Source organism: Anabrus simplex, chromosome 2 (genome assembly GCF_040414725.1).
Source record: "Anabrus simplex isolate iqAnaSimp1 chromosome 2, ASM4041472v1, whole genome shotgun sequence".
NCBI lineage: Eukaryota > Metazoa > Arthropoda > Insecta > Orthoptera > Tettigoniidae > Anabrus > Anabrus simplex.
Genome location: NC_090266.1, coordinates 643,266,588 through 643,287,608, shown reverse-complemented (window position 1 = coordinate 643,287,608; position 21,021 = coordinate 643,266,588). Strand labels below are relative to the sequence as shown.

General features: G+C 38.0%; 1 protein-coding gene and 1 long non-coding RNA gene across 2 annotated transcripts in view; one reads left to right on the top strand and one right to left on the bottom strand.

Annotated features, from left to right (window-relative positions):
• The first annotated feature begins 796 nt into the window (after positions 1 to 796).
• LOC136862986 (uncharacterized) lies at positions 797 to 2,628 on the top strand. The gene is made up of 3 exons (XR_010859108.1): positions 797 to 1,214; positions 1,289 to 1,397; positions 2,187 to 2,628. It is a non-coding gene; the product is annotated as an uncharacterized lncRNA (long non-coding RNA).
• A 16,456-nt stretch (positions 2,629 to 19,084) lies between these two features.
• Positions 19,085 to 21,021, bottom strand: part of HUWE1 (HECT, UBA and WWE domain containing E3 ubiquitin protein ligase 1) — a 1,366,532-nt gene continuing 1,364,595 nt past the window's right edge. The window contains exon 62 of the mRNA XM_068226019.1: positions 19,085 to 20,359. Coding sequence (XP_068082120.1) covers positions 20,257 to 20,359 — 103 coding nt within the window. The 3' untranslated portion in view covers positions 19,085 to 20,256. The remainder of the gene's footprint in view (positions 20,360 to 21,021) is intronic.

Below are 21,021 nucleotides of genomic sequence, written 5' to 3'. Positions count from 1 at the left end.
AGCAGCCGTTTGGAACTATTTCACAATCACAACCTGAGGTTATCTTACCTAATTCATCTTCTATAGACGATCCTGCTACTTGGAATGTCAAGTTAAACTCAGTAGTTGAGAATATTATCAAACATTGTCCAAAACAAAAACGTAGTGGTTGATTTTTCGAAATCTCTGCGAACTTACAATGATGGCAAAAGAACATTGTCTCAAAACATGTTTAAGAGTACTCTTTCTAATGGAGACGTTATTTTAAGAGATTGTTTATTGTATTCACAGTCAACTGGGAAAGTATACTGTATGGATTTTCTTCAAAAACATTTCATGTAAATTAACTGAGTAATGTTCATAGCTAATAACAATGTATTTTAAATAAGTGTTTTAAATCGAAGTTTCATGATTCTAACTCAAGTAGTGTTAGTTACATAGCCTTTCCTTTGATATTCTTTAAAAACTAATAATCTTGAAAACTGTACTCTTTAATTTGTAAACAATATTTTTAGAAGAATAGAGAAACGAGCGGTGGGGGGGTGCTAAAGATTGTTTGCCCAAGGCGCTAACGACTTGAAATTGGGGCCTGGTTGTCAGTGACATTTCCTGAATTGTATCGCGATATGCAAGATTTAACAAGCGACAAAAAGCTATGGCCAATGTACATAAGCAGAATTCTGTGGACTAGTAATTTACTGGTCCAGGGATCATGCTATTTTCCTTTGAACAAAAATAATTTTTGTGGTACTTACGATATTTCTCTGTAATGTGCAGCACCAAGTTGTTGAATGCGTCCTTAGTTGTTTTCCCGTAGATTTCCAGCCACATCGCTATAACACGGTCATTTGCCTCATTGAAGAACGAAATAACATCGTGAATGCTGTTGACCTCCATTTTGCTGTTTGAACTTGCCGCTCTAGTCATATGGACAAAGATAATGAGAATCCACAGATATAGCACTCCCATTACTTGGTGCTAGCCCTGGACCTCAAGAAATTAACAAAAGACGGCACCAGAAGCGGAATATAACATAAAGGAGTCCTGTCTACGGCCCTTAAGTATGAATTCATATTTCTCTGATAACGACGGTATTTCTTAATTTACCGCAGATTTTTCACTTCATTTCAGTAAAAGCAATTATCCCATTCCTGGTGCTAGCCCTGGACCTCAAGAAATTAAAAAAAACGGCACCAGCAGCGGAATATAACATAAAGGAGTCCTGTCTACAGGCCGTAAGTATGTATTCATATTTCTCTAATAATGACGGTATTTCTTAATTTACAGCAGATTTTTCACTTCATTTCAGTAAAAGCAATTATCCCATTCCTGGTGCTAGCCCTGGACCTCAAGAAATTAACAAAAGACGGCACCAGCAGCGGAATACGACATAAAGGAGTCCTGTCTACAGGCCATAAGTAGGTATTCATATTTCTCTAATTACGGCGGTATTTCTTAATTTACAGCAGATTTTTCACTTCATTTAAGTAAAAGAAATTATTATGAACCATTTGTGACTAATTTTACAGTGACATTTTGTAGATAGGAATGCGCGATGTAACCTTGAAAGACTTCTAACCAGAGCGTACGGTATCATGTCAAATCCTTGGCTTTTCAGGAAATACAAAATAATTAATGACATCACATATGTAGATTTAAAAAAATCGATATAATTTTAAAGCTGCAATTAACTTATTGAGATGTATAGAAATTATTTATTTATTTATTTCCAATGACAGTGAATAATACATAAGACAAAGGAAGAAATTATTTTATTCAGTTCCCTACTTCAAAATTCATAGATTAGTAGAAATCGCCTTTTTTTTTCTTTCATGAATTAACTGTTACTATTCTGTTAAAAACTCCTTGATCTCTTATGTATGTATCAGACAACTCTCTGTCCTGTTACAATTTTCTCCCTTCAGCCTCGAAGGTGACTTGAAAATACCTCTGACACTGATGCAACAGCATCGTGCATATTACATTGTACACATAGGCCTATCTCAAAATTATTGGGAACTTATTTACTACGTTTTTTCAGACGTTATTCTATTGTCCAGTGTATGTTCTACTACTAACAAAACTATGAATTAAGTCCCTCCACAAGATTTTTTGTTGTTTTGAATCTACTTGAAGGTGAAATCTAGTCGTCTCTCTTGTTTTGTGAATGTTGTGATGACATCATAAAATGTGTTTGTGTTTTTCAGTTGGTGCAGAACTTCCTTTTCTATGAACAGAACTGCCAAGCCTGAAAGTCGCTTTTGACTCTGTGTTGATCTCTTAACCCTCCTGAGAGCTGAAAACGATCTTTCAACTGACGCTGTTGTGCTTGGAACAGTTACTATAAGTACACCCAACTTGTACACTTCAGACAGGGCTGCATCTAATTGTTTGCTTTTCAGAGAACACACTAACTGATGAGGGTGTTGACCATAACATTCGTCAAACGAATACAGCACAGCAAGTTCATTCTTCAATCGGATGGAATCAAATAAGTATTTATAGGACAGTTCAAGATTTTCAAAAGCTGACTGAGGAAAAGTAGCTTTGTATGCTTCATACTTCAGAGGATCCAACAAGGATGTAAGTTGTAATTGGTTTAATGACCCAAAACGTTTGTCTAATTGTACAATAATGTTGTCAAAAATAGAGTGGTAAAGGCATTTTCTTGAAATTATTGGAGCTTCTTCCTGACATTGTCGTTTAGTTGGTGGAGAGTCTTCGACACCATGATAGACCAGAGTCTCGGCCCAAGTTACGCCGCACTTATTCCCGAGGTTTATTTTCTCTCTTTTGATTTCCTGAACTTTCTGGGAGCAATATAGGATATCTAAATGCTTGAATTGAAGGATATTAAAAAGGATATCAGTGGAGGTAAAAATGTCGCTAAAAATCAGTAACGAAAAGGAAGTTTCAAAACTAGTCAGAAATTTCATGAAACCTTGTGTCGCTACTACTGTTCACTGTCCCAGTTTGAGCTTTCATATAAAACACTCCAAAAGAATTTAAGGAATGCAGTGCGATGTTCTTTCCCTGTGTGAACAAGACGAGATGAAAAATTCCACCGTGTTGGAGCATTTCTAGGCATCCTCTTACCTGTAAATTCTTTCAGTTCATGAAATCGTTTCGAGGACTTGTCCTAATCCGGTTAAGGTCTGAAAAAATATTTTACATTCCTTGATACAGGAAATTGACTGTGACAAAATCAGATTAAGCTTGTGACTAAAGCAATGGATAAATATGGCCTTCGGAAAGAGTTCTTGTACTTTGGTTCTTAGTCCATTTGTGTGGCCGGCCATCACAGCCGCTCTGTTGAAGTTTGAGCAACTAACCTGTAGTTTAAGTCAAACTCAGTAACAATGTTTCTCAAAAGTTCAAGCAAACCACTGGCTGTTCGATTTGCGCTGACATCAGTGAAAGAAATGGACCTTTCGTGAGCTTTACCACTTTCAGAATCAACGTATCTCAGAGTAGTTGATAGTGAAGACAAATTCATAATGTCTGAAGTCTCGTCAAGAAGAAGGGCAACAAAAATAGCGTGTTTTATTTCTGACTTCACTTTTTCCAAAACTACATCACTGACAGCCCTTATTAAGTCATTTTTATCCTGCTTGAAGTTTCGCGAAACACGGTCAATGTTTCTTGGTGTGTACTTTACATCGCATCGTAAGTGGCGAGTAAGTACAATGCACCCAAATAAGCACCCCTGTCAAAGAATCTTCACCCTCAGAATGTCCACGTAATGGTAAATTCGTGAGAGACTAAAAAACACACATCAATCAATCGCTTGAACACCTCTCTGTTTTTCCGAACTGTCACATTATATTGTAAAGTGCTTTGCAGGCAATTGAGCATTAAGCTGAATATCAATTCTAGATTTTCCAAATGTTCTCAGCTGTAATAGTGCAGAAATGTGTGACTGCCATTTCTCATGCTTTTGAATGGCATTGTGCAAGTTACTCAGGTTATCAAAACCAGTGTTGGACCAAACAGTTCGTTCTTTTGCAAAGAGTAAACATGGCCAGCAAAACAGTTTATTAAATTTGGAACATCCATCAATCCATTCGGTTTTACTGTACTGTGAAGTTTGAAATGATGAACGTACTCTTGAATTTTGTTTTTATGCGTCCCTTTAATGTTGGGCATATCTGAAGGTTTTCCAGATTGAAAAATTTCTAGTTTCCCACATAAGCTCCTAAAACGAAACGGTTTGTCCAATAGTTCTTCAATCGCACAAATTGAGTCAGCCATCGCAAATATTACTATAGTTGCAACTAAGAAGAAATTACATTTCACTACATACTTCTACATACATACACAATTACACACTCACAACATAGGCCAATTATAAGTACTGCCCACGTTGCATGTTATTGTTATGAAAATCATTAGAACTTACGCCACATGGTCCACTACAACGCTGGTACCTACTAGTAGGCAAGTTTTTCTCACACGTTACATTTAAGAAAACACTAATTTTCAGTTCTAAAGGAACTGGATACTCGTACTTTTAAAAAGTTTTTCACTGCTGTCAGTTGTCACTCGCAATAGCTGTTTCAGCATTAAGCCAAATCACGGTAAATAAACGTATCACAAACTCACACAAAACTGCTTCACACTGCTACACCATCCGATCAAGCCGGGCAGCGTTGAGTTGTCGGCTTACAAAGCTCGCTTACTGGCGCGGTTACTACGCATCCATCACTTTGAATTCTACGCTAGGTGAGCCAAGCGGTATGTGTGTCGCGAACCTCACTACTGCAGAAATTGTCTACATATTGCAGAAAACAACACTGCAGCAAAAGTGTTATTTACAAAAAAAAATAGTATTGCCAACTGACAAGATAAAATTAATTATTGCACTTACAGTTGCATTTGTGCTTACTTTGCTTCTCAAGTCCAGCGGGTAAGCCCAGCTTAGCCTGCATACACACAATGCATGCTACTGCAACATTTGCTTTCGGAAACATTTCTTAGTCGAGTTCACTAGATCATAAATGTCCTCCATTATATATTCAGTCCATTGCCTTTTTAAATCATTAGTTCCTACGTAGAGAATTACTGCTTCCACATTCCCGCCGCATTCGTCCTCTATTTTCCTGTTCAACTGTTCCACTCGAATTCCCGGCATGCACATCACTTTCACGGACCTATTTTCCTGCCCTATATGCCGCACGATAGAATCATCTGTCACCACACAATATACAGGTTTTATATTCTCCACAGATGAATGTCTTCATTCCTCGTATACACTTCCTGTAACTTCTTTTGTAGCTTCGCAATCATGAGATTTGCTTCATTTAATTCCCGTTGTAGTCCGTCAATTTTTGCTTTGTCGCTAGTCATTTTCCCATTCATTAAAACTCAGATCATTTGGCACCAAAGCTTTACACACTTTCTTATGTTTCTCGATCACACCGAAATCCCAATCACATGGCATGTAACTGTGGCCGATGACAAGAAATTTCATATCTATGTACTCAAACTGCTGTTGTGTTGCTAGGTACACTAGTACCATTAAAATCATTCGATTTTTGTTTTGTCCGGTGCAGTTATCACGGCACAGTGTCAGTCTCATCTTAGTAGTGTTATGGGATGCGAGAACATGGAAGAGACATGAAGCAATTTCGTTACATCCGCCACCTGCTATACCCTCGTGCCACATGCACATGTAGCTATCACAAGTATCGCCAATAATAACACACAAATTAGAATTTGAGACCTGTCTTAAATAGAACATAGCAATATGTGTTAAGGTTGGTGTGAAAAGAACTTGCTGCAGGTCCATGGATACACATAACATGTCACATAATGGCATCTGTGATGCATGTCTATGTTGGCTTAGTAAAGAAGGTACTTTCTCAGCCTTACATTGATGTAATTCAAGTTGCTTTTCTGTTGCAGTTTTGTAGCTGGAGAAGCTTTAAGTTGAATACGTATATGATCACAGGTACGGCATGTGTCAGTTTTAGGCTTACCAAATAACACATTCGGAAAATCGTTCTTTAAAACTCCTTAATAATATTTGTACTGCACATGGGATTCAGAATATTTGAGCTGGAATGCATGATACATGTGATTGACATTTAAATCAGCAATCAGATACAGCTTGCTACTAGCATTCCTTCCACAATGGCTCTCTTCTTTCGGAAATGACTGTAATATGCTCGCGAAAGAGGTTATGGTCTTCCTCAGTAGGCCTATACTTCACCTTATGGATATGTGACAAAGGGTTTCTTCCTCTTTGATCATTGTAGGAACTGTTGTCCAATTTCTTCTTCATATTCAATGTTTGTAGCCTTCTGTTGGACACACCAAAATTATTTTTAAATGTTTTCGCACATACCTGGACAAGACCGTTTCCAGTGGGAACAGAATAACACATAGTCGCTTGTCCCTTGCTTTCACGGGGATCTGAATATGTTCCATGTCGGCTTCTAGCAATGTTCACAATGTCTATGCGATTCATGAGGTATGTTCCCTGTTGCTCATTAGAAAGCTCGTAAAATTCTAAGAAGAGACGTTCTTTTTTGCTTCTGCGACAGGTCTCGGAACTTGTATTTACACTTGCAGCTCGCCTGTAACAAGCAAAAGAGGATTATAATAATGAAATCTTAATTTAGTTAAGGTGATCACGCTAACTGAATTTAAATGGGACAGAGTTTTATTGTAATTTAATTTTGTTAGCACTCTTGAATGTACACATAACCTACATGCATGGCTGCAGACAGAAAAAAATATCATATCATACATACCATAGATGGAGGTGGAAGTTTCCCTGGTTTCATTTCACCTTTGCCATTAACATAAGGACTTCTGCGAATGCAACGTTCTCTGTTCACAATCCATTGTTTTGCTTTTGTCCCACCATTCGCAGCTTGCATTTTGCTAACCTTTCTGCAAGTAAACTACTCGTTGGCACGCAAGCAGTTCCACAGAGTGCGCTGGCACTTGTATCACTCCCTAAAAAAACGCTGTTGGACTTGTATCAGGCTCCATCTATCGGAGAGGGTTTGAACTACAAAGGGAGGTTGGTCCAAATTATACCCTTTTCCATATTATTGGCGACAGCATATATATCACTTTTAATGAAAAAAATGCATTTTGCTTTTTGTGGCACTTGTATCATTTCCCAGTTCCACTTCACAATTAATATTTCTTGGTAAGACAACAACGCACAACACATTACTAGAAACACACAATACATCCATAATGACATATCACAATCTGTAAATAATGTAGTCAGCAACCAAGGCTAACATGACCCACTAACACAACCCTATAACACTTGAAAATGACAAATTTTAACCAACATTCGTTGGTAAAACACAACAATGTACAAACAAAATGATATAATAAAAAACCCATAGCACTGAAATGGTATACTGTACTTAGTAAATAAACACATTACAACACGACGACATGACCATCGATGATGGGACATTTCAGGCCACCACTGTTCACTACATTAGAACAGGCCTACATCATAATTTCCCTGTCACCATCCACAAGCAATTAGTTTTCACCCTACAACATTTTAACCCAGTCATCACACTGTTTACATAATATTTCAATGACTTTCAAACTGGTGTAGCTGGCAATGCAGACCAAAATCTAAGTTATCAATAATTCCATCATGGCTATTTTTATAGACATTACGGGCAAAGACTTTCAAAGAAAATTCACAAAGTTTTGCAGACCTCATCTTCAATACATCTAACACTTTGAGCTTTTTCAGACTCAAGAATTTGTTCCACAGAAACATTATAAGTGAATCCACTCAATCTTTTGTAGCCACCAAATCTTCCCTCTAAACTGTCTGTCTGCAATTTGGCAGTAAACACATAAGACCACGGGTACTTACTGAAAATATATTTACACAGCTCTACCACTGTGGTAAGAGCGTGTGTCAAAGCAGTGTATGTTTCACTTGTCAATCTCCCTTCTGTTTGTGACATGTGCTGCATGTCTATATATTTTTCAAACATGCAAGGAATGAAAGATCAATGTCATCAGGGCCAGTAATTGGACCAACATGTTCATTTATTGTATATTTGCCTTTAATGGGATGCTGTACATTACAGACTGTCCACCACTTTTGAATTAATATTAGAAAATTTATTGTGCCATCAGAAGCATACACACCTTGACTTTTATGCAATTCCAAACCAGCAACATTCTTAGGATCAAAGATTTTTACTGCGATGATACAGTCTGTCTCTATTGGTGTTGGATACAGAGCCTTACTAGATAAATTTGGAGCCATTTTCTGCAAGAATCTCTTCTCTGAATGAAACAACACTTTCAAGTCTTAAAAATTGGCCTCAGTAGTTGGAAATGTACATACAGACTCTGTACCAACATCAACATTGGCCATTTCACTTAAAACAGCATATGTTTCATCAACATTTGGTGAAATAAAGATTTAGTTTTATCTTACTAGTTCTTTCTCTCTTCTAAATTCACAGTCTCAAGTTCATCTTCCGAAAGTTTCACTGTTTTTGCTAGTGTGTTTACGTTGCACCGACACAGATAGGTCTTATGGCGACGTCCGAAAGTTTGATCAAAAGAAAAAGTTTATCAATGAGGCCAATATTATCATCAGAATAACTTGTGAGACGAATTACCAAAGCGTCAAACTTAATCCATCTCTCACATTTCGGATCATCATAACCACCAGATTCCAATATAAAACTAAAATGCTCTGTAGGCAAAGACACATTCACCGGGGATAGTTGCCTAGTTGTATTCCTCTCAAAACAGTCATCACCACCACCGCCAGTCACTTAAAAATGGTCATGATGAAAATTCCTAACCCAGTTTTCTCGTAACTCTTTATCCTTAGGAAACTTAGCAATTGTAGTATTGGAAGATCCATAATTTGATCGACAACCAAGCACACAGCATATTTGCAACTCGTTGTACTTATCTAACACATTTTATGCACTCCGCCAGACCAAACTCACTGAAGCATCAGCAAACCAGATAACCAATAAAAGGACATCAAAACACTATTTAACACACACAAATATTTGGTGGATAATTAAATCGTGAATTCCCGTTGCAACATAACCTTAACGAATCAGACATGTATGCAGCATTATCCAAACTGAATGTAAACAAATATTGCCCCACACATTGGTTACAGGTGGCCCAATGTGACGGTCACTTTGTACCGTACCAATATATACATTCAGGTCTGATAATATTGTAGTTTGTCTTGGTATAGGTTATGAACCCTGAGGTTCGTTTATGCTAGCTTCTATTTCCCATGTATGGAAAGCTTATGCTATTAGAGACTTTTAATACGCAGTAAATTTTGTAAATAGCCTAACCACTTTCGGTGCACAGCACCTTGAGATTAAATTCATGTAATTGATGTATCCTGTATTATGTGAATCCTGAGAATAGACATTCTGATTCATGTTGTTGTATTTACATAGAACTTTATCTAGTGTAAATTCCTACCACTGACTGGCAATAATCGTTCTATTATTATACGTTGTATTTTAAAATGGCCTACTGATTACCCACTTCACTGTTCTTGTTGGATCGATATTTATTCTCATTTGGTAAGAATATTCCAAAATGCCACCTGAAATATACTTATTATCTAACGTACTTGGATTGTAATTTTCCTCTGTATTATCCTTGCTTTTTGCACTTCTCATATGTTAACACGTTTGCTGCCACCATTTTATATAACATCTTTCTTAAGAGCTATTTTGGCAGTATCAGTCAATCCTAATAAATGGGAGTAACTTTTATCAAAACTGTGTCCATCGGGTTATAAAAGTAAATATTATGCATTTAAAACAATATTTATTTTTTGATGCTTTAAAGCATCAGTGGCACTTCAGGCCGTGTTTCGAATGAGTGTGCCATCTGACGCTTTAAAGCGTCAAGGAATACTTTTCTTTTGTACTAATTATGTGTATAAAAAAGCACAAATGCGATGGATCATAAAGCACATTTTTGTAAATAAACGTCCTTGTGAACCAAATTGTGATGAAATCCAGTTTGTTGATTGCACATTTTCACAAACACTATCGTCTTCATTCAGTGCACTGTTGTCACTTTCACTATCATAATTCCTCCACTCATCGTCCTCACTGCCTGAAAATATATCAGGTTCGCCGTCGAAGTCCATCCATCCATCCATCCATCCATCCATCCATCCATCCATCCATCCATCCATCCATCCATCCATACATCATTATAGACTGTTATGCCTTTCAGCGTTCAGTCTGCAAGCCTCTGTGCATTTACTAAACGTCACCACAATCCTCTGTTTGCAACTAGTGCTGTGGCCTCATTTAGTTCTATACCTCTTATCTTTAAATTGTTAGAAACTGAGTCTAACCATCATCGTCTTGGTCTCCCTCTACTTCTCTTACCCTCCATAACAGAGTCCATTATTCTCCTAGGTAACCTATCCTCCTCCATTCGCCTCACATGACCCTACCACCAAAGCCGGTTTATGCGTACAGCTTCATCCATCAAGTTCAATCCTAAATTAGCCTTTATCTCCTCATTCTGAGTACCCTCTTGCCATTGTTCCCACCTGTTTGTACCAGCATTCATTCTCTCTACTTTCATGTCTGTTACTTCTAACTTATGAATAAGATATCCTGAGTCCCCCCAGCTTTCGCTCCCGTAAAGCAAAGTTGGTATGAAAACAGACCGATGTAAAGATAGTTTCGCCTGGGAGCTTTCTTCCTTGTTACAGAATATTGTTGATCGCAACTGCGAGCTCACTGCATTAGCTTTACTACACCTTGATTCAATCTCACTTACTATATTACCATCCTGAGAGAACACACAACCTAAATACTTGAAATTATCTACCTTTTCTAGCTTTGTATCACCAATCTGACATTCAATTCTGTTGAATTTCTTACCTACCGACATCAATTTGGTCTTCGAAAGGCTAATTTTCATACCATACTCATCGCACCTATTTCCAAGTTCGAAGATATTAGACATTCAACATGGCGGCTACTACTGTGTGTGAGTCTGTGATGTCCATAGTGGATAACGGTGTAAGATGCAATGAAATATGTGGCAAATGCAGAAGAATAGTAAAAAATGGGATTCTGTGTTAAAAGTGTGATGAATGGTACCATTTTCGCTGTGCAAATATTGTAAATAGGACTGATATCGAAGAAAGTGTGTGGCTGTGTCACAAGTGTAAACAAACTGATAGTGAGGCAGAACAACAAGAAAGAGTGACTTACGAAACTATACTTAAGGTTTTAGGCGTGCTACAAGAAGACTTATGTGCTCTGAAACTTGAAAATGAAAGCTTAAAGGACAGAAGAAAGAAACTGGAAGATAAAGAAGAAATTGGAGAAGAAAGATCACCGTGGATGGAGGTGACGCGTAGCCATTTTAGGCCTAATGTTAAACATATGGGAGAAACTACGTACAACTTAAAACCGGGAAAAAACTACAACTTAAAACCGGGAAAAAACTCTTTGCAGTGCCAAAATAGATTTCAGTCATTGCAACAAGTCCCAGAAGAAGACACATCAAGTTTTCCGAATTATTTTAAATCCAGTGGAGGTAACCTACAGAAGAAGAAAACCAATGGAAAGTCAAGATCGCCAAAAATTCATCTCTACGCAGACAGTCAACGGTGGGGTATGGCAGAAGGCATCAAGGATGAGCTGCAGAATCCAGAAACTGAGGTTTTAGGACTAGTAAAACCAGGTGCCAAAACTGAAGACGTCCTTTCAAGTTGTGATCCAGTGTTAGAGAAGGACAATTATGTGGTGATTGTGAGTGGTACAAATGACATTGCTGCAAATGAAGGTGAGGAACTAATTATGACCCTCAGAGGTAAGATTTCCAAACTACCTGACTCAAAAGAAATTGTAGTTAATGTTCCACTCAGGTATGACCTTTTAGAGGACTCGTGTGTGAACAAAGCTGTACATGATGTAAATATAAAAATCAAGAGATTATGTAAGTTTTAGAAATGTCTATGTAGTAGATACCTTAGGCATGGGTTACATCTGAATGGTAATGGAATATTAATACCAGAACATCTTTCAGTGGACCAACTTATACCAGCAGTCAAGATTTCAAGAGAACATTATATAAATTCAGACCTTATTGTTTTTTATATCAATCTTCAATCCATTAGAAATAAGCTAGGTGAACTTGAAATATTCTTGAATTCATTTCCAGTTGATATTTTATGTATTAATGAACATTGGCCTGTAAAGGATGAGGTTGGTTTTTATATCCCAGCAGGATAGGAGATACTGTAGTTACCAACTGAAAATTTTATACAGTTACTAGGTTATTGTGTGGGAGAGTGCTGTCCTAGAACTACAAAAGTAATTTTACAGATCAGGTAAACTCAAAGGGAAGCATAAAGGGAAATGGTACACTCCTCGCCTCGCAACTATCAGGAATTTAATGATGATCTATTACAATAAAGCAAAGCAAGGAAAACAAACAGATAAAGAAAATTATACCCTCATTTAAAAAAATCTATCGCAAGGAAATTCAACTGGCAAAACAACAAGCTAATGATTATTTTATTAATAACTCTAAAAATAAATGTAAGGCGGCCTGGTCCATCATAAATGATGAAATTAGGAGGGCAAAGAGGGAGAATTCTGTGCCAATAGAACTGAATGTGCTTAATGAATACTTTATAAACAGTGCCAAACATATGAATATCAGTAACATCTCTGGAGACAATGAAACTGCATACAACAATCTACTAAAGAATAGTGTAACTCCTGAAAATAACAGACCCCCCTTTAAATGGCAAGTTATAAACCGTAAGTAAGTCTACACAATAGTCTCAGAACTAAATTCTTCAAACTGTGAAGACTAATATGGCACAAGTAATTTTATTCTAAAACAAATTATTGACACAATAATACTTCCTTTAACTCTGCTTATCAACTGGATACTGGCTGAGGGGACTTTCCCAGACTGTATAAAAATTACAGTTATAGTTCCTGTGTTTAAGAAAAGAGATGTTATGGATCCAGGCAGTTATCAACCCATTTCAATTGTTCCAATCATATCTAAGGTAATAGAACATTGTATAAAGGAACAGCTATCTGTATACTTTGAAAAGTATAACTTATTAAATGCTGCACAGTTTGGGTTCTTAGCAGCTGTTGTGAATGAAGTAATTCAAGGCTTAGAGTCTCGCCACATTTCAAGTGCTACACTGTTGGACCTCAGCAAAGCTTTTGATTCAGTACCACACAATATTCTAGTAAGTAAGCTTAGCTACTATGGCGTGAAAGATTTAGAGTTATTATTAATTACATCCTACCTCAATAACAGGTATCAAATTGTACTGGTAGAATATCAACGATCTGGGGCTCTCAAAGTAAAAACAGGGGTGGTTCAGGGTTCAGTTATAGGAACTTTCCTCTTCCTTGTATATATAAATGATATTGTTAGTAATTTACCCTGTAGGTCAGTGCTCTATGCAGATGATATTACTATCATAACAAGCAACAGAGACTTAAAATATGTTGAGGAGGAAAGGATAGAAATGCTACACAAATCATCCTCTTGGTTGCAGGCAAATGAACTTATCCTAAATAATAACAAGACAGAAGTTATCTACTTCCATTTAATTAATTCAGGTCTGGGTAATAATGATCAAAATTGTGTCAAATTATTGGGATTGTATCTGGACTGTAAACTAACCTGGAACACACACATTCACAAGTTACGTACAAAACTAGCTAAAGTGATATTTTTGCTTTGCAGACTTAAAGGATCAGTTAGTAGTAGTCAAATGATGAGTGCATACTATGCCTTCTTTCACTCACAGTTATCATAAGGTAGGACTCAAGATGTGTTAAAGTGGCAAAAGAAGGCAATAAGATGTATTAAAGGTAAGGCCACAAGGGAGTCATGTAGGCCTATGTTCAAAGACCTTGCAATTATGACTCTTCTCTCATTATACATTTATCATAGCATACTCAATACTAAAGAAAATCTCATCGACCTAACAACTCGCAGAAATGTACACTCATATGGCACAAGATTGGTTTTTTTTTGCTAGTTGTTTTACGTCGCACCGACACAGATACGTCTTACGGCGACGATGGGACAGGAAAGAGCTAGGAGTGGGAAGGAAGCGGCCGTGGCCTTAATTAAGGTACAGCCCCAGCATTTGCCTGGTGTGAAAATAGGAAACCACGGAAAACCATTTTCAGGGCTGCCGACAGTGGGGTTCGAACCTACTATCTCCCGAATACTGGATAGTGGCCGCACTTAAGCGACTGCAGCTATCGAGCTCGGTGGCACAAGATATAGGAACGATTTAGACTTACCACATGTTAGGCTGAGGAAAACACAAGAAAACTATAGGTATAATGCCATTAAATTATTCAACAAACTACCTACCCAACTATAGGACATGCCCCTATGTAACTTTAAAAGAACCCATAAAAACTGGTTGACATCCAATAGCTTCTACTCAGTATCTGAATTTGAAGAAAAAATAACACTGTTTCAAGGTGGGTAATAAAGGCCAACGCCATCCTAACACGTTTGTAAATTAGTAGTTATTTATCACTCTCTTGGACGAGTAGTGTTATGTTTATTTTAACTCTTGTGTATATAGTTGTATGTATTTTATGTGCTTAATGAGATACTTGTAATATTTTGTAACTATGCACCTATGACTGTCCATTGCAACTACCAGTTGCCTAACAACAATAAAATTATTCTATTCTATTCTAATCTGCCATTAAGACCAAGTCGTCAGCATAGGCCAGACTGCATACTACATTTCCACCTATCTGAATCCCTCCCTGCCATTTTATACCTTTCAGCAGATGATCCATGTAAACTACGAACAGCAAAGGTGAAAGATTACAGCCTTGTTTAACCGCTGTAAGTACCCTGTACCAAGAACTCATTCTATGATCAATTTTCACTGAAGCTTAATTGTCAACATAAATGCCTTTGATTGATTTTAATAATCTACCTTTAATTCCACAGTCCCCCAGTATGACGAACATCTTTTCCCTCGGTACCCTGTCATATGCTTTCTCTAGATCTACAAAACATAAACACAACTGCCTATCCCTCTCGCAGCATTTTTGAATTACATGGCGCATACTGCAAATTTGATCCTGACAGCCACTCTGTGGTCTGAAACCACACTGGTTTTCATCCAACTTCCTCTCAACGACTGATCACACCCTCTTTTCCAAGACGCCAGTGAATACACTGCCTAGTACACTAATCAATGAGATACCTCGATAGTTGTTGCAATCCTTCCTGTTCCCTTGCTTATAGATAGGTGCAATTACTGCTTTTGTCCAGTCTAAAGGTACCTTACCAACACTCCATGCTAATCTTATTATTCTATGAAGCCATTTCATCCCTGCCTTCCCACTATATTTCACCATTTCAGGTCTAATTTCATCTATTCCTGCTGCTTTATGACAATGGAGTTTATTTACCATCCTTGCCACTTCCTCAAGTGTAACCTCACCATCATCATTTTCCTCCACCCCATGAGCTTGGCTGTTCGCAACACCACCAGGAAGATTTCCTTTTATGCTGAGAAGATGTTCAAAATATTCCCTTCAGCTCTCCAGTGATTCCCTGGGATCTATTATGAGTTCACCTGAATTACCGAAAACACAGTTCATCTCCTATTTCCCTTCCTTCCTAAGATTCTTTATTACTGCCCAGAAAGGTTTCCCTGCTGCTTGACCTAGTCTTTCCAGGTTATTACCAAAATCTTTCCAAGACTTCTTTTTTGGATTCAGCAACTATTTGTTTCCCGCTGTTTCTTTCATCTACGTACAAATCCCTATCTGCCTCGGCCCTTGTTTGGAGCCATTTCTGATACACCTTTTTACATTTACAAGCTGCTCTCACTTCATTATTCCACCAAGATGTTCCCCTTTTCCCATCTTTACACACAGTTGTTCCTAGGCATTCCCTTGCTGTTTCTACTACGGCATCCCTGTATGCCACCCATTCTCTTTCTATATCCTGAACCTGCTTACTGTCTACTGTTCGAAACTTCTCACTAATCATATCCATGCACTTCTGTTTAATTTTATTGTCCTGGAGATTTTCTACCCTTATCCGTTTGCAGACAGATTTCACTTTCTCTATCCTAGGCCTAGAGATACTTAATTCACTACAGATCAGATAGTGGTCTGTATCACCAAAAGATCCCTGGGAAACTCGTACATTCCTAACAGATTTCCTGAATTCAAAGTCGGTTAAGATATAGTCTATTATGGATCTGGTACCCCTAGCCTCCCATGTGTAGCAGTGGATAGCTTTATGCTTGAAGAATGTATTCGTAACGGCTAAACCCATACTAGCACAGAAGTCCAGCAAACGCTTTCCATTCCTATTAGCTTCCATATCTTCCCCACATTTACCAATCACCCTTTCGTATCCTTCAGTTCTATTTCCAACTCTCGCACTGAAATCGCCCATTAGCACTATTCTATCCTTGTTGTTGACCCTGACCACGATGTCACTCAATGCTTCATAAAACTTGTCAAATTCATCCTCATCTGTACCCTCACATGGTGAATACACTGAGACAATTCTCATCCTAATTGCTCCAACTGCCAAATCTATCCACATCATTCGCTCATTTACGTGGCTAACGGAAATTATGTTGCGTGCAATGGTATTCCTGATAAACAGCCCTACCACATACTCTGCCCTCCCCTTTCTAACACCCGTCAAGTACACTTTATAATCTCCTAGCTCTTCTTCGTTATCTTCCCTTACCCGAATATCACTTACTCCTAGCACATCCAGATGCATCCTCTTTGCTGACTCAGCCAGTTCTACTTTCTTTCTTCCATAAGCCCCATTAATACTGATAGCTCCCCATCGAATTCCCTTTCATTCGCCAAGTTGTTTCAAATGAGTCCCTTGCCTGTTAAATGGGAGTGGGACTCTGTTACTCCCATAGGTCCGAGGCTTGCTTAAAATGTTCCAAGCTCAGTAAAATCGTGAAGCAGGATGCTACCCTACTTACACATAGTCCAAGTAAGGATCTCTCCTCCAAAACGGTTTCTCTTCATAAAATTAATCATGCCTTGGCTAACCTTCAAATCCGAGACACTAATTCCATGTGCAGCGGCTATTTCTCATTCTTTAAAATACAGCATTTCGTGAGAAATGGCATAAGTAATAAAAGCATATATTTAAGCAGATTCTCCTCTACTTGCGGAAACTTGCCGCTTTTTGGTCCGCAAAATGCTTTGTGAGACTTGTTGGCCGCTTGAAGTGCACTTCTGTTACCGCGGCAGCGTATGTTTTATTTGGGCACTGAATACTTGCTGCCCTATTCCCGTATGTTTCGGCGTAACTGATCACCGCGAGTTTGTATGATGCAGTATTACTCGAATACTGTGGAATGACAAACAATTTTGAGATCACACAATGTCCCGTACCCGAAACAGTCTAAAAACTAGTGCAGTGGGATTCCCTGCTGGCTAATAACAGCACGTTGCCCTGTATTTCAAATGCCCGCTTTTGCAATAGGAAGCCTACTACTTGAGTAGTTGACATCTTTATTTCAAAACGCGTCCGGAACTGCGTGTTGGATGTTTGAAGTTGTGGGTGCGTCAAATACGTGAACATTTCTTTTTCTCCACTTTGGACCCAAAAACATTGGGATGCGTAAATTGTGCAAGGGCGTTAATTACGAGAAGTAGTATCCTTTATCAGACGTTAAACGAACAGAAATTTATAGGTCTCTGAAACTTGAAGATAACGTTTGTTATATGTTTTGGCTGTAACGAGAAAAGAAAATACAATATCAGAAACTGTCACCGCCACAACCCCCTTAAAAACACTTAACTCATTGAAATTATGCACTTAAATACGCAAAATTATCACATACAAAACAATTCAATATGTCCCATACATTAATAACATACGACTTTGACAGAGGGGGAAAGCATAGAAATGCAAGATAAAACACGTGGCCTACAACTCCGATGAAAGTACGCACAGAAACGATGTTAACAGCGTGCGAACAGCACAATAACAAACTCATTCTTTTGTCCCGATTAACTGAGTCGCTAGCCCTCTTGCTTGCAGGACGACTGCCGCCCCGAATCCCCAGCTGTATAAAGCACACACACTGCTGTAGTGAGCGGGAAACACGATAGACGAAGGCGACGGATGAAATGCTCACGAAATAAAGTATCAAATATATACGCTTGAAAATGAGGTTTCGTAAATTACACAAGCACAAAAGAATTTATCCTTTATCCTAGGGGAAGAGTATTGGCCGTACTAGAGGTTATATTGGTCAAAAATAGGAAGAAGTAAAAATAAATCGGAAAATTGGAAGACGAGTAAAAAACTGGAAAGTTTCCGGTAAATCGGAAGGGTTGGCAGGTATGCATCATGCTTTTTCAGCAGCACTGTGCTGTGCAAATTGTGTTTTACCTCTTTCACATATACTGGTACATCCCTGCGAGCCTTGTTTAAGGTATCGACAACACTTGTTGCATTTGATTTCAATGTTTCGGAGAGAGATAAGGAGGTGAAGAAATAGTAGAATTGCAGCCAGTGAAATGAAATACCTAACAAGTATGACAGGAAAGGCAAGGAAAGACAGATTGAGAAACGTAGATGTGAGAAAGGAGGTCGGAATGGAAAACCTAAATGAGAGAATTGACAGGAGTAAACTAAGATGGTTTGGGCATGTAAAGAGGATGAAGGAGGAAAGAAACCAAAACAGATGATGGAGACAAAGTTTTCTTTACATACACTACATCCGACACATGTAGGTCTTACGGCAACATTACGATAGGAAAGGGCTAGGACTGGGAAGGAAGTGGCCGTGGCATTAATTAAGTTATAGCCCCAGCATTTGCCTGGTGTGAAAATGGGAAACCACAGACAACCATGTTCAGGGCTGCGCCACAGTAGGGTTCGAACTCACTATCTTCTGAATGCTATTTGCTTCATGTCGCACCGACACAGATAAGTCTTATGGCGACGATGGTATAGGAAAGGCCTAGGAATGGGAAGGAAGCAGCCGTGGCCTTAATTAAGGTACAGCCCCAATATTTGCCTGGTGTGAAAATGGGAAACCACGGAAAACCATTTTTAGGGCTGCCGACTGTGGGGTTCGAACCCACTATCTCCTGGATGCAAGCTCACAGCTGCGCGCCCCGAACCGCATGGCCAACTCGCCCGGTATCTCCCGAACGCAAGCTCACAGCCGCGTGCCCCTAACCGCATGGCCAACTTGCTCGGTGGAGATAAAGTTCGATGGAATGAGAGTGAGAGGGAGACCTAGCACAAAGTGGATCGATTGGATAAAGAGGAGTGCAAGAAGAAGAAACCTGGACTGGGACAAAGTGATAGAAGAGGAATGGTCAAAGTAGAGAGGAAAGTGGAGAGTGCCATAAATGCCTGTCCCAACGAGAACTGGATAAGGGCAAAGGAGGAGTATGATGATAGGATGAAACAGTTATGCCGTGATTGAGAGGTTAGGGCAAAATAGGGTAGCAACCAATCTATGAACTAATGATCCAAACAACACAAATGCAGATTAGGCAATTCTGAAATGTACAAATGTGTTTTAATTACTATTGTATATGACATACAATTACTATAATAATATTCTAACTTCATATCTGTATGGACAATGAGGTATATTTTGAAAACTGATCTTTTACATCCATCATCATCATCATCATCATCATCATCGGATCACAGTATACTCCAGGGAGGGGATATGCAAAAGATGTTTGAAACTTCACAGGACTAAGGCAAGAATGTAAAATTTATCAGTTTCATAAGGTGAATGTTTATTTATACTTGAACTTTACATTATTATTAAACAAATTTTCTTTTTTATCAATAAATCTCACTGTCACTGAGACTTAATAAATAGTATCTTTACAGTGTATGAACCCTCGATTAATAACTTCATATAACATATATAAAAATGCTATCAAGAACAATATACCTGAATTTTATATACTTACACAGTATGAACTTACAGATGGTAATATCACAATTTACTGACTTAACAATAAACCTGTTTATTTAATTTACCTTGAACAGTAATTTTTTATACGATAAAAGTTAGCAACATTAAACAAATTCACTAGTGAGAAATCATACGATCAAAAGGCCACAGAAAGAATATACATACTAAAAATTCAACATAAAAAGGAATTATATGTAAAACTCTAAAAAAAACACAAAAAAAAAGAAACAAAACAAAAAAAAAATCAGTCTCACAAATAACACTTCAATGTCTTTTCATTAGGCGAATCCAAATCCTTCTGAACACTCATGGATGGCCTTGAGGAGGTACGTGCGTAGCTTATCGAATGATTCGTAAACTGGAAGATCCAACTGGTTGAAGCTGGAAAGACATTATTTCACATTTCAGCATTTTAACAGCAATTAGAGAAATTAATGTATATATATTTACAGCATACAATTATAAAGCATGGCTCTCTTAAATACATACATATATGTCATAGGTTCATACTGCACATACACTGTAGGCACTGTATAAGTGAAAAAAATTTAAAGGTTTAATACTTCTATATCAGATGTTCACAGAGAATATTTTGAGAATTTGTACCACCAAAAGGAAGCTTCTTTTCTTTAGAGGAATAAAAGAAACCTGAAATGATGATTCATGACCCTTTCACATCCAATTGTTCTCAGTAAAACTACTTTGCCATTATAAGAAGGTTTTGTAAATATCAATACAGCAGATGACAGGCCTAGGGAAAGACCTGTATGCTAAGCAAGCAGCTATAAAAGAGGTGGCACAATATATTGTCAATAAAAAGATAATAAATGAGTAATGGAAATGGGGCCGATGTCCTAGATGTTAGGCCCCTTTAAACAACAAGCATCATCATGATGAGTAATGGAAAGAAATGAACAAGTTAAAAGTCAAGTCATACAGTATATAGGCAAGAATGGAATGTGAATAAGAACATATAATAGGATAAACCTAATGACAAATCAGTGGGAAGATGTACAAACAGTAAGAGGAGACAAAGACAATCT